The sequence below is a fragment of the Astatotilapia calliptera genome, chromosome 18 (genome assembly GCF_900246225.1).
Source record: "Astatotilapia calliptera chromosome 18, fAstCal1.2, whole genome shotgun sequence".
Classification (NCBI taxonomy): domain Eukaryota; kingdom Metazoa; phylum Chordata; class Actinopteri; order Cichliformes; family Cichlidae; genus Astatotilapia; species Astatotilapia calliptera.
Window position 1 is genome coordinate 20378043 of NC_039319.1, and position 14894 is coordinate 20392936.

Consider the following 14894-nt stretch of genomic DNA (forward strand, 5'->3'; position numbering starts at 1 on the left):
ACTGTGCACATCATGTAACCTTGTACTGTATGTAATTTAAAGTCTAATATTGGTGATATATTAAGCCTGGCTGATCCTGTGTGGGTTTACTAGGCTGACCTGAAACCAGTTTTTATGGCCTTTGAATACAATAAGTCTGTAAGATTTTAGACAAAGACAAATTTTGTTTTTAGTAGTTACACCACTGTAGTGACTGATTTTGTGTGCCTGTTTGTATCCAGTAACTGAACACTTTGTTGGTTGAAATAGGTGACTGGCCTGTTTACTGAAGAATATCCCTGGTCTTTGCCTCGAGAAATTCTTGAGTTGCTTTTGCATTATGTTTTGCCGTATATGCATGAACTGTCAAAGAATTACAGCCGTTCACCACTAAAAAGGTGCTCAAAAGTAACTGGACTGACAGAATCAGCATCACGTTTACTGCAAAGTTTGTACACAAACAAGGAATTTCTCTTGGTGTCATGGTTCAAATACAGAGGTACAGAGAGAGAGGCTAACAGATAGTTTTATGGCCAGATGATGCCTAGTTAATGTCCTTAGTTATTTCATGATGAATTAAACATATAAAATTTGTGGAGTTGAGTCCAGGCAATGAAATTGTATTGGACTGTGTCAGAAAACACCTGAAAGAGCCCGCCTACTTCTGGGGGGAAAACTTGAGACCAATGTGAACCAGACTCATGGGTAGTAAGTCAAAAAATATAGGAATTTGCAAAACAGATGGCCGGTGCTCCACAGAGAAAATGGATAATGACCTAAAGAATACTGCAAAAGCAACCTAAGAGTATCTCAAGGCAACGAAGAATAAATATTTATTATTTATAGAACAAGCTTTTCAGTTATTTAATTTAAAACTAAAGGTAAAAAGATGGCTGCAGTAAATGTCCAGGTGTTCTAGACTTCTGACTGCAAAAAATGTCATCCAGTCATTGAAAACAAGCGTTACACTGGAACATATTTTAATTTTCAGCATTTGAATGTGGTGCACTTTGTATAAAAATGCCTGTAAATCCTAAACAGTTAAAGCGGGACTTTTAAGCTCCTTGAATTAAAGCTGATAATCTGTACAGTCACACACTGATTTAAAATCCACAGTGCTGGCGTACAGAGGCAAAATTAAACAAAAATCATTGTCCAAAAACTCTTGGACCTGACTGTGTGTCATTAGAGCTGCACTTTAGTCATTCTTGTTCTGTTTTCTCAGGGTACGTTTCTGGTCGGTCAGCCCGCACAAGGTTCGGGGAAGCAGGGGAGTTCCGGTTCGGCAGGTCATGCTGCATCATCTCCTGCAACTGCTAGCCAGCAGGCTATTAGAGTGACAGCCGGACAGAAGGCAGCCATCTTGGCTCAGGTCAGTGTGGAGAGTTTACTGTAAGCTGTTCAGTGTGTAACACAAATGCTGCTGTAGTTACTACTGCTTCTGTGTTTCTTAGTTGTTTCTTTGACAGTCTGATTTCGACACAGGCTTGTCTTTTGGGTCTTCCAGTTCTGTGATAGTAGGACTCGTGTGGGGTTTGCCAGCTCTTTTGTTCCTGCTCTGCAGTCATTTTCCTCTTTAATATTCTTAATGAAATATTCATTCTTCTTCTCTTCTTTATTTTTACGCATTGCTGTATGTTACTTCACTGATTGCCTCCCTCATTTGACCACTAAATTATGACCGTCCTGCCAAATCTCAGATTTTGTGGTGGAAATGCTTTTGTATTTTCTTTGACAATGAAATATCTTCAGAGGTCTTTTCTTTTTCATTTGGAAGTATATGGATTAGTGTTGTGCTGGGAATATAATTTCATAACACAGTTCACGATCTGTCATCCACACACTGAAAGTTGTATTTTGCACATTGTTAGAGGGGCATGCTCATTTCACGATAGTGTATTAGAGAAGTATAATTGTTACTAGAAATGTCACTGCATACTCAGCGTTTAAACAATGCTGCCCTTGCAACAGAAATATGGCCCACTCAGCTAAATTTCTTTTTCAGTTTTATAAATGTACAACACCATGTAATTGTAGTTATCAAGCAAGGTGTTATCCAGCAGGACTGCAGTAGTTCTATAAAATAGACGGTTATATGAAGCCTGTGTCAGAATAAACTGGCATAACAGGACTCGGCCAGAGGATAACCACATCTTTGTACAGGATAAGAAGGCTGTTGTTGCTAGCTCTGCTAACATTAGCCACACTCCACAAACGAATTTGACCACCTAAGTAACGTTATACAGGCTGCAAGCTATGTGCGGATCATGTCTCTCCACGTATTACTTCAGCATTACATTAGTCTAATTTGTGCTAGACTCAGTTTAAGTCGTTGCATCGCCTTAATTCTCCAAAGTAAAACTTTCTAAACTGTCTAAAGATGTAAAACCAACGTGTGATAGATGCACACTGGCCCCGGGCTCATGGCACATTCTTACTGGCAATAAAATTTGCAGTTTTATTGGAGTTTAATCTTTAAAACACTGTCAGACAATTTTTGAAATGACCATTCAACCAGATCTATTTGTTACCATATTTAGTCTTGTGTGAGAGTGTTAGGCTCAAAATAACAACTTATGTAACATTGTTGTCAGCTGTACTATTTACTATTTTTTTATTGTTTGGACTAGAGTTAAACTATTTTATCCACGTGCCAGTTTGTTTTAATGTGACGTCTTTTTTAAAATCTGTGTCTGTGTTGGCTGTGTTTTGAAAATTGATATTTATTTAAATTATATTTTATATTTTTGAAAATTAATTAAATGAAAATGTTATCAAGCTTTTTACAATTTTCTTAAATACCAACAGGGACCATCTGTACAGATCGTGTCGCCCTCTTTAATCAATGTAAATTAATCACCAATGACATATGTGGTTATTATCCTAGGCTGATTTTAAGGTGCTTAAGAGAAAACATAATTTGTGCTTGACACAGACTTTTTTCTGTTTAAGGTATTGCGCCATCTTAATTTTAATTTTAAGTTAAAGTTTATATAACATCTCCAGACATAGATCCAACACAGATCCAACAAGAAACAGTATAAACGGTGGATGTAGCTACCAAGTGGTCATCCTCTGGTTTTTGAAGTTTTGTTTGGAAGAAACAAGATCAGCATTTTCACTTGGTTTCATCTTGGTTTAAAAAAAAAAAAGTGATGAGGAGGGGCAGGTCCAATTGATGTCATAAGCCAATGAACATACCTAAAGAAATAATGCTCTTTTTCAAAACATAGTTTGATCAAGACTTTTTTTATTCATTGTAAACTGTAACTGAGTCCATAAACTCATCAAGAAAGTGGTTAGAGGTCAAGACAGAAGGCCATAGACTTCTGTAGCTCCAGAGGTGTTTCTGCAACCACAGCTATCGCCATCTGGTGGCTTTTAGATACACTGCAGGTTGAATGTACTTCCTCACTGGCTTAATTTTTCCAACTGCGAAGCCACGTCCATGTTTTATGCTGTTCATGGTTATTAGATCTGGTATTACATCTTAACTCTGAAACACAGATTGGAAAACAAAAAAATATTATTCAAAGATGGCACTCAAACACTACATATGAGTGTAGTTAGTTTTCCATTGGTTCCACTCACAATTTAAATGAGCTGCAACAGTGAAAGACCTGTCCAGGGTGCTGCTGGTGCAAGCACCTGATTCTCCCATGTGCTGCTGAGCTGGAGGTGGACAAGTCCCCTCATGCATTTTAATCAGTCTCACTTTATATAACATTATCATAGCAGTTTCATTTCTTAGTGTTTACCCAAGTGAAAACTGACTTCAGAGTTTTAGTCAGACTGGTGTAGTGTTAGTTATTTTACAGGGTTTTTTTCTGATTTAAAAAATGGCTTCCATTTTCATTTTCATATGAAATGGTCTATAAATACAATAATTACATTGTTGTATTACATTGGTGTGCTGCTCCTGAACAGTGCAAAACTCAATAATATCATTGGTAACAAATGTAAAAGTGATTCCTTACTATTTACTGGCAACATGGCTACTGTGGAAATAAAGAAAAAAGTCTATGTGTGTATGTTTGTCAGAGTTTAAATCTTTTTTCTTTTGATAGATTGTGAGTTTTCACCTCATGCCTCCTTGACAACTTCAGCATGCTGCACGTGGGCTGCTGCTGCTGATGTTCTAAGTGGGTAATTGCTCGTCCTCTAATTGACAGGTGGTGGGCAGCTCCCAGGGTGCACAGGTGAAGTTGCCTGACGGCTCAGTTAAAACAGTAACGGCAGCGGGAGCAGGCCACTTGTCCAAGCCGGGCACCACCACGTTAAGGATGACAGGTGGAGTCATCACCGCTGCTAGCTCCACGCCTGGCTCTGTCAGCAGTGCGAGCCAACAACAGGCGAGTTTCACAGCTTTTATTTACATCCCTTTTATTCTGCATGGCAGATGTCCCTATGTAAGAGTCACATTAAACCAAAGAGCTGTAAGCATTTCTTTTATGGTTGCAAGCTAGTTATGCTGTTTTTAATTACGCTGGATTTCATACCCACGTACAGATGAGGACACAATTATTAGCCTCCCTTTGAAAATGTATTTATTTTTCTAACACAGCTGGAAGGAATTTTTAACATCCTAGTTTTATTTTTTGGATGCTTACATTATTTTATTTTGTGCACAGAAAGAAAATTATTTCACCGAAAATTAAAAATGACCAGGGTCAAAATTCTCAGCCACACTGATGCTAATGGTCAGTTGTGACTGGATAACAGCCTGCAGTCACTTGTTTTAGCTTTGAAATCCAAACTCAAGTCCTCCTGAGCAATCCCAGCCCATTCCTCTTTGATGAATCTCTCAAGATCCTCCAGATTTGGTGGTCTGCTTGGTCTTCAGTTAGCCCCACGCATTGGAGTGGGCAGGCGAGCGGTGGCATGAACAACCATCTCTGTGAACACGATAATTTGAGAATGAGGGAACATAGGATTTTCAAATTAATACCATTGATCCATCTGCTAAAAGTCTGACGAGTTTGAAAAATGTTGATCTTGACTTCAAGGTTTCTGAAAATCTTGTAAACACAGTAATTCGAGGCAGGTGACAGCTAAGATTTTCAAACTTATACCAGCAATAGTTCTTATCTGCTGGGAGACTGAGGTTTAGCACTGGTGGCTTCTGGTATTTTTCTTGGTCTGCAAACTCGCAGTCCATTCCTGTGCAGGGTTCTGATGATTGTCCCACAATTCACGACTTGGCGAAGTCATTCACTAGTGTCCTGGCAGCTCTCACTAGTGTCCTACCTCTGCCAGGCTTGTTCTGTACTGTGAGGCTCTCTGAATTTACTGATGATACTTCTCCATCTCTTGCCTTGTGAGCACCAGTAATTCTTTTTTGCAAGTCTAAACTGATTTCTTTTGGGGTTTTTTGTTGTATTTTGGCATGATGCTTTCTCAGGTGAAGCTCAAACTCTTGCTTAAGTTTTTATATTGTGTGTAAACTGGAAGAAAGTCCTCATTTTTAACTTGCTTTTACAAGCTTTGAGCATTAAAGCACATCATTGCACATTTGTGGTTTGTGCTTTGGCTCAATTTAAAAGATCAGTTTTTGGGGGGTGTTAATATTGATCCTGGTATTTCTGCTATTCAGAGCAAATAGAAATAATTGATGCGTTCTAAAGGAAACCTTGCTATGTCCAAAAAGCATTTAGGAAAATTTAATTCCCCTATGGAATTAAAATCCATGGAGGAATTAAAATTTTTCAATTCAATAGGGGAGCTAAAGCTTTTATGCTCATCTTTAAATCTGGTATTATAGATACTAGAAGCACCCTGATTTTGCAAGAAATAACACATTTTTGTATAAGTGGAATTGGAAAAAAAGGCAGTAGAGATACACAGAAAACAAATGATCCAGCCTGAGTGCAGTGGCTCGCATGTGTAGGCACACTGCTGTGTATATTCATAAGCATCGGTCTGAGTTAGGATGATTACATCTTTAGAGTCAGTAGCTAGGCATCATAAAACAGAGAAATTGCAACACATAAAAAGATTTACTCGGAGCTCCAACAAACAAGCCAAAGAGGCGGAACTTCTCTTTCTGAGGACTCTCTGTGAGGAAAAATGGACTCTTTTGTTTCTGAGATTCCATAAAACCAGTGACCTGATCAGCACAGCTCATTCTGAGAGCTGCGTGGCACTAGAAAACAAACATCAGCAGAAAAAAGAATACACCAACTCTCCTCCAGGCACAGCCACAGCAATCTTCTCTCACATATACACTACAGTGTTTTTGCAAATGGACTTGGACTGTGATATTTTTCATATTTATGAACACGTTCGCTGTCGTGCAGCTCCAGATAAGGTGAAATGCTGCTGTATATGTTTTTATACCTCACTTTATTAGCTATTTTGAAAGAAGGGATTTGTAAATAAGTGTGTTGTTTAATGAAACCATGGTCTGCCATCCATTGTGAAAACAGCTTGGACACTTGAGCTTTTGCTCACTTTGGTTAGCTCATTATCAGAAACGTTAAAGGACATAAAAGAGTCTGTGTTTGCTTATTTCCTGCGTGACACGTGTGTTTCCGTGTGTCCATGCAGGCCCTCGATGGTGGGAAGTCTGCTTCTCAGCATCACTCACTCCTGATGGCAGCCAACCAAGCAGCAGTAATCAACGCAGCAAAGAACACCAGCGCCGCTGGTGGGGGCAGCAGCTTGTCGAAGGCAGCAGTGGCCTCCTTGGTGAAGGGTGCTGGAAACCCTGCTGCGATCGCAAAGACTGCTGGAGGTTCAGCTGGTGCTGTAGTAACAGGTGCAAAGGGGATCACCAATATGCCTGTCATCAGCATGTCCAAAGGTGTGAGTACTGTTGTGGGTGTGCCCAAAATCAGCAGCAGCGGCGCATCCCTGGTTTCTGCAACTTCGTTAGTCAGTGGAGTGGCAGCCGCCGGAGGAAAAACTGGTGCTGCTCTCTCGGGTAGGCAGAAATAAGCCTGTTTCTGCATTAACTGTCAGGTTAAATGTTAATGCATTACTCGAATAAACAGAGCACCTATGTTTTTGTTTTGTAAAGGTATGCTGAAGATCCATTCTGGAGGTTCCAGCTCCCAGCAGACTGTCTTAACCATTCCTGCCAACCAGCTCAAGCAGCTGGGAGTTGGAAGTGGGTCCGGCGGACTGCAGACCATCTTCATGCCTGTGGGGAAAGGTGAAATAAACCCTCAACAAAACAGTGAATTCTAGATTAATAAACTGGGTCCTCCATGATAACACAAGATACTGCACAAACAAAGGTTGCTTTGTTGGAGTCTCACTTATTTTTAATAAGTTTCTGAGGGTAAATCTTAAAATATACAAAAAATATGCAAAATATGTTTTTCCTCATATGATTTACAGTGTGAGAACAGTTACTTTACGCTCTAAACTGAGTTTATGTTCCTTCGTTTAAAGATGGCAGAATGATTTATTTACAACACGCAGGAAAACAGATTTTCATTATTTCACAGTTTTCCTAAGTGCAGCTTCTGGAAGACCTGTCATCCTACCCTCTCATTTTTTCATCCACTCGTTAAGCCCGTGTACCTAATGGCCCACAATCCATTCCTGTGTGTTTTACTCTGTTTGTAGTCGTGTCAAAGGGCCCAGTCTCCAGTACTCCTTCCTCCTCCTCCTCCTCTTCCACCACCCCTGGAGCACCTGGAGCTGGAGCCTCCCCAAGTCCTGCCAGCCAGGCCTCCCCCTCCCTTGCCCTGCCTCTGGTACAAGGTGAGGGGTCCATCCTCACTCCACCTGCTCTCCTCTTCTTTTCCACTGTACTCCCAAACTCCTCTTTCTTTGCGTATAAATTTATTTATTTTGCTTAGAAGCACATTAGGCTGTAACTAGTAAACTCAGATCCCATCCCTGTAGTCTCATCTCATCATTTTCTTTTATCTCCCAATTTAAAATATATAGTATGCATACTAATAAAGCAGCCGTCTCTAACACTTGCTTTCTTCCACAGTGAAGACGGAGCCAGGTGCTGGCACAGCTGTCACAGCTGGTCCATCACCCCCGGTGACTACTCCTGCCCCCGCTTCTTCTGTCCACGTTGCCTCTGCAGCTACCACAGTCAAACAGGAACAAGGGGCAGAAAACTCATCGCACGACCTCATCAAGTAAGGGCAGGGACCTGTTACAATCACATACAGTGAGTGTATACATGAAAGCTTCTTGGCACCTGACAGCTGTGATTGTCTTCTCCTCAGCACTGAGCATATAGAAACCATGATGCAGCTGCTGACAGCTGTGGTGAAGAAATTCCCTCTAATTGTGCCAGATAAGAGTAAGTGAGCTCGCCTTTCATTTGATGTATGTAAAGGAAAAGTTTACATCAAAAAAGGAAAAGCTGTCTAAAAATTTGACACACTGGTGTATTTCTGTTTCTTTCTATAGCCGAAGACTCACATCCGTTTTGTGCCTCGTCGTCAGAACAGTATTATTCCTGGAATATTGGCAAGCGCAGAGCATCAGAGGTGACCTTTTGTTTTGTGTTTGCTTTTGATGATAAAAATTTAAATTCACAGAAGTGCAGTATCTGGGCTTTCAATCAGAAAGCCTCATTAGAGTCAAAGTGCTGATGAACCAGCAGAGATGTACATGTTTTGTTTTTGGAGCTGTGCAGGCTTGGAGTATATTCAGGTTTTTTCTTGAAATTATGCAAATGTGTTAAAGTTTTTCTCTCTCTCTCTTTTTTTAAGCTTTCAAGCTGTCTTTCAAATAAAGAACGCAGGCTTTTTTCTTTTCTCTGTATGGATTTCCTCAGATGAAAGTTTTATTTAATCCCATCTGGGGTGACAGCACTCACTTACTAGCGTTTGCTCTCCAGGTTCCAGCTTGAGGGCGTCTGTGAGTGATAATTTGCAGTGTCTGCAGTTTTGGTGCCTGTGTAATCTCTCTTCATGCAGCATCCCGACTCAGAGAGTTTTCTGCTTGCCTCATGTCTTTCTGTTAGGTCACATATATATCGCTGCCTCTTGTCTCCTGTCATATCTTCATCAGTAGCTCATACAGGCCAACCCATATTGTAGCAGTCTGTTCTCTTTTTCTATTGCTATAAAAAAGGATCCCAGACAAGCCAAGGCATAGTTATTTATATCTACAGGTCACTAATTTACACAGAGGACAGGGGACTCATCACACATCATTACACATTATGAGGACAGGGAACGATTAAGTGGTGTCTACGGGCTGGAGAAAAACTGATTCTGCACAGCAAATCTGTGTGTTTGCTAATGAAATGAAAATCCTATATGCACATCATCCCACCTCAGCAACAATCTGGTAACACTTCAAGGGACTTCCAGGCCCAGCATGACTAACCATCTGGTAAAATGAAAGGAACGAGAGCCATAACTTTAATTTCAGTGTTCATCAGGACGGGAGGAAAACGAACTGCATCTACACACGTTACTCAAGATTCGTCCACTATATTGGTTGTGATCTAATCACCTGTTGCTAGGAAAATATGTATTCATAGGTAGCAGATTGCCACAGTTGCCTGTAGTTTTTACCCCATCACCCTTAAACGGTTGATGGGTATTGCCGTCACCCTGCCAGCCAGTCAGGCAACATGGACGCTTACGTTGTGAATGCAATAACTCGAGAACAGAGCGATGTTGAAGTTTCAAATTGATACCATTGATGTCTCTACTAAAAATCCCTGGCAAGTTTGAGTCTCAGTAACATCTACGTCAAGGTAGATGTTCTATTCAACAATATGTTGGCAACCAAAGCAATCACAAGGAGGTTTTTAACCAGCTGGTTGGGAATATACCTTTTCATCCTAGCAACAGGTGGTTGCCAGGGGTCTGTAGACCTGCCTGATCGGGGTTTTAGCAGTCACTTTCCCTGCAAATGGAGCGTTGACTCGTGCCTTATTCACTTGATCCTACAGTGTCACATGCCCAGAATGGCAGCCAAGTTAATGCCACTTGCGTTCACATGTGGGAAAGACCTCAATAGAATAAAATAATAACATCAGATTTCAAAAGACGCTCAGAAAGTCATTTCTTTGCCCAGTTTAAGGATTAATAAGCTTCCCCGTGTTAGACTTCCCGCTAGCCTGCTGCTTCATTAAGGCGTCAGAACAGTGAGCTGGCACGATCAATGTCTATTACTCATCCCACCGGAGCATCGAGCAAAAAGCATGCTAATTGCATTTGTTCACACTGCTTTATAAGCGTTTTTTGGATGCAGTAGGCTGAAAGGAACCAAAAGGACACTTGCCTGTATGTTTATTAGGATAAGGAATATAAAGTATATGTGTGCCATCACACAGTCAAAACTCTTAGTAACCCCAGCTGTGTGTGCGCAGCAACATGACCTGTTTGTGGCTGTACAGCTTGTGATTGATTGATTTCTATTCTCTCTCATCATCTCTCTGGTTTTGGCCTGTGTGCAGCTTCAGCGAGCCGTAGCGGTGAAGCGGGTCGTCCAGGACGTGTTGGATCGCTCGCCCCGTCTCCAGGCCCTCACCCCGCCAAAGACCAGAGAGGTGGTTCAGTGGTGTCGACAGAGGGGTTACACGCCGCCTGACCCCGAACCCCCACAACCCAAGAACGATGACGAGTCCATCGAGGACATTCTCACTCAAATCGATAATGAGCCTGGTGAGTTTGTGCCTGTGTGGACTTGGTCTACATCTTCTACAGGAAGATCGTTTCACTCGGTCTTGTTAAAGCTCCAAGCGGATCAATATTTTCGCCTCAGTGTTGCATGTGTGGGTGTACTCTTTCTGCACCTACCAGTGGATCCAGTAATGCGTCTGCAGACCAGTTGTGTGCGAGGGCGGCCAGTGTTCAGCCTCAGTGCTTTTGTTCAGTTGCATTGTTTAATTTGCTGGGAACTCTTATTAATTCCATCTTTTTGTCTCTAAAGGATGGGTGATGAGGCCGTTTAGCTCACTGAGCCAAACAACATGATAATCGGTGTTTGTGTTCTACTTGTCTCTGTCTGTGCAAACGTCTTCATTTGTAATTGTTGCGTTGTTGAACTGCTAAAATGAGCAAAGATCTCACAAAAACCCTCCTTCACATGTCTAAGTTTTGCTTTACACCACACAGCCGCGTATCAAGAATCTGTAACCTGAGAGATGCACCGAAGCAGTCGCCGTTTCTGCTGATGCTGCGGCTTGTGAAATGATGTGTTAAATGAAGGGTACGTGTAAATGTTCCCGCAGAGTGCCCGTCGACCCTGAGTAGCAGCGAGGAGCTGGTGCTGCGTCTTGAGCAGATGCAAGCTCTGCTCAAGACTGAGCCAGAGGAGGCGGATGACGAAATAGTCGACATCATCACGGTGACTCCTCCCTGCCACAAGCTAAAGGTCAAAGAGGAGGAACAGGAGGCTGACCCGGAGCCCAAATTCTTCCTGGGCGCCAGCCTGTCCGATCAGTTTGTCAGTGAAGCAGCTCAGCAGGTTGGGACTCTCTCTGGGTTTGGTTTTGTTTTTTCCCCTAAGAAATGTGGAAAAAATGAAAAAATTCAATCAGTGATTTCTGATTCCTCTCCAGCTTTTAGCAGCTAACAGGAGGGCACACCACTTTCCCCCTTTTTTTATAAGATGAACACTGCCTCTTTCAGATCGGGGTAACCTTCCAGCCGGTGGAGGTGGAGAAGAATGTGTTCGCTCCAGTAATCGAAGCCATGATTCTAAAGGTTGTTCACTGTACACAAAACAGTAACTCATGAAAAATGTCAAGAAACACTTGACAAACAGTCTGAATATGAATCCTGAATGCTTGTTTCACTTAATCACATTGTGTGTGTGTGTGTGTGTGTGTGTGTGTGTGTGTGTGTGTGTGTGTGTGTGTGTGTGTGTGTGTGTGTGTGTGTGTGTGTGTGTGTGTGTGTGTGTGTGTGTGTGTGTGTGTACGCTGTAGGCTACAGAACAGTTTGCAAGTGACATCCTGAGAGAAGCGCTGGCTGGGGCCTACGCCAAATCCCCTCCAAACAGGTCAGCCTTTTTTTCCTCTTTCCTCTCTAGCATGCGACCTGCCTTAAAGCTCCAGTTTTCACTTTATTTTTTATATTTGGGCCTTTTGCAGCCAACTGAGTTAAAATAAAAAACAAAGAGTGAAGTAAAAAAAAACAACTTTTTTTTTCTTTTGATGTTTTCTAAACAAATGTTAATATAAAAGCCTGGTGGTAGCTTGTATCTTTTTTTTCACCCTTTATCACAAAAATAGCTAAAACTGTGTGTTAGATGGTGCTAGAGTGGATGGATGCTCTGTTTTTTCAGTAAAAAAACAAAACTGTGAGTCACCTTTTACCAGAGGGCGATACATTTTAAAATGAAAACATGTCTGCATGCTCACTAAACGCCACAAACCAAGGGCTGTCCCAAACTGAAAGATACCTCAGGGTGGTGTTTCTGTTCCTCTTGAAGCCATTTCTTGGTTGCATTTGTGTTTGCAGGGCACCAAGAGAGATCACAGCCATGAACATCCACCAGGCTGTCAGCAGCATCCCCACCTGCGACTTCCTCACTAATACACACATGGGTTACCTGGCTAAGGACAACTGAGGCCTCCTCTACTTGACATCGACTGGTTGCTGACAATGAGACAAATCGACCGTGTTCGTGATCACACTCGGTCCCGTTGGCTCAGGTTGCACAGCAGTAATAATGTACTGTATTCATTAAGTTGACCATTGAAGGGCTCAGTTTGCTGCTCGAGCAGCTGCGTAGCAGCAAAGTAACAAATGTTTCTAATACTCTGTAACATCTTAGTGCCGGTGCATTGAAGCTTCGTGGGGCTCGTGTTATTGGATTTAGAGAAGCGATTGTGCTCTTGCTTACCTCAAGAAAAGATTATTTTAATGATGAAGTGTTTTCTGCCAGACAGCTAGCTAGTCACTGGGAAAATGAAGCCTGAGTGACTTGCAGGGTTAAATAATAAGATCAGACAGCTGTCCCATCTCCAGTGTACTGCATCTCGCCATCACAATCACTGAATTTTTGGAACTGGCTGAGTCTTTTAGCTCAGGTGAACCACAAATTTAGCTGTTCGGAAACACACTGAGTATTTTTCTATCATTTGGGCAGAGCATACACAGCAGTTCTGCTGAAAGTGGCATGGCAACCAGCATTCAGCTTTTGATGTGTTTCACGGTTACCTGGCAGAGGTAACGTCGAGCCTTGCAAGACAAACAAGCACGCAGGAAGTGTTTTCTAAGGCCCTTCAGATGGGCTAATAGATTCATCTTTTATAGTCTGAAATTAAAGGTGGATTATGCCACAGAGACACCGATGAACTAATATGATGCAGGAGACGGTGTAGTGTGAGAATCATTGTGATTTAGAGAAACTCGCTGTTAGTATTTATCTTCTGTTCATGAACCAGCCCTGGCAGCACGCTGAAGTGTTTTTAAGCATTGTGTGTAACAGCTGTGTTGTATCTTATCATGTAATGTATAGTGTATATGACCAGTATATGAAGTATGGTGTTTTCAGACACTGTTTATTTTTCTATCAAATCTCAGCACCTGCGATCAATTACACCCCGACAGTAGTGAGTGTGTGCGTTTGGATGTGTTTGCTGTAGTCCCCACAGAGGTCAGTGAAGTTGATGTGTGTGTCTGTGTGCGTGTTGTGCTGTTGTTTCTGTTTAATGTGCTGCTTTGTATTACGTTCATGTGTGAGAATGAGTGGATGTGTGTCGGGCTGAGTGACTCTGATGCCTGTTAAACCAAATCGTATTAGTGTAGAAGACACCTAAACATTGTATTTTCAATTTCAGTGCAAACCAAAAATATAATCAATATTCTTGTAATGAATTTTAAAAACAATTCTTGCAAACCTGGCTCGTCTTTATTTATTTTTCTTGTCTTTTTTATGTTTTTGATAAATGCAATCATACATGAACAGTGTGCTGAACCCAGGTTAGTGACACAGGTGCCTGTTACAGGCTACTTATCAAGTAAACAGCTAGTTTCTCAAATTACACACCTCTGCAAGTTTTTAAATGGTTATTAGTGAGACTAATGTAAATATGCTCAGTGTTTGTCTGGACTGTCCACAATAATATTATTTTAAAGGACTGATTTGACTCTTTTTATATACACTCTTAAAAGCCACTTTATTAGGTTCATTCTGGGTTTTACCAACTTTTTCAACGAGGTGCTGGAAACATTCCTCTGAGATTTTGGGCCATATTGACACGACAACATCACATAGTTACTGCAGGTTTGTCGGCTGTACATCCATGATGTGAATCTCCTGTTCCACCACATGTCAGAGCTGCTCTATTGGTTTGAGATGTGGTGACTGTGGAGGTCATTGAGTACAGTGAACTTCCTCGTTGAGTGTCAAACCATGTTGAGCCCACGTGATCTGTAACTTCAGTTTTCTATTCTTTGCTGACACAAGTGACACTCGGTGTGGTCTTCTGCTGCTGCCGCCCATCTACTCCAGAGTTGGATGAGTTGTACATTAGGAGATGCTCTTCTGCATACCCTAGTTGTAGTGGCTGCTTCAAGCAGTCTTGCGTTTTTCTTCTGACCTTTGACATCAAGAAGGTATTCTCATCCAGAGAACTACAGCTCACTGCATGTTTTTTCTTTTTTGGTCCAGGCTCTATAAACCCCAGAGATGGTTGTGTGGGAAAATTTCAGATCGGCAGTGTCTAAAAATACTCTTGCCAGCCTGTCTGGCACCAGCAGCATCACTAATTTTAAGTACCTTTCTTCCTTATTCTGATGCTCGATTTGAAGCTGCTCTCAGGAGGTCACCTTGAACATGTCTGCATGACTAATATGCAATGAGTGGCTGCCAAGTGATTGGCTGATTAGATATTTGAACTAACAAGCAGTTGAAAAGCTATACCTAATAAAGTGACCAGTGAGTGTAACTGCTCACTTTCTTGCTGTGAATTAGAAGTTGGGTTCAGTTCACCAGAGAGATTAACTGGCTCTTAACTGCAATCAAGAGTG

General features: G+C 41.6%; 1 protein-coding gene across 1 annotated transcript in view; it reads left to right on the forward strand.

Moving 5' to 3' along the window:
• The window catches only part of yeats2 (YEATS domain containing 2), a 28396-nt gene extending 14635 nt beyond the window's left edge, over positions 1-13761 (forward strand). The window contains exons 18-30 of the mRNA XM_026149080.1: positions 1205-1351; positions 4152-4331; positions 6526-6901; positions 6998-7132; positions 7552-7689; positions 7928-8081; positions 8172-8248; positions 8359-8438; positions 10367-10574; positions 11144-11379; positions 11544-11618; positions 11843-11916; positions 12378-13761. Coding sequence (XP_026004865.1) covers positions 1205-1351; positions 4152-4331; positions 6526-6901; positions 6998-7132; positions 7552-7689; positions 7928-8081; positions 8172-8248; positions 8359-8438; positions 10367-10574; positions 11144-11379; positions 11544-11618; positions 11843-11916; positions 12378-12486 — 1989 coding nt within the window. The 3' untranslated portion in view covers positions 12487-13761. The remainder of the gene's footprint in view (positions 1-1204; positions 1352-4151; positions 4332-6525; positions 6902-6997; positions 7133-7551; positions 7690-7927; positions 8082-8171; positions 8249-8358; positions 8439-10366; positions 10575-11143; positions 11380-11543; positions 11619-11842; positions 11917-12377) is intronic.
• The last annotated feature ends 1133 nt before the right edge of the window (positions 13762-14894 follow it).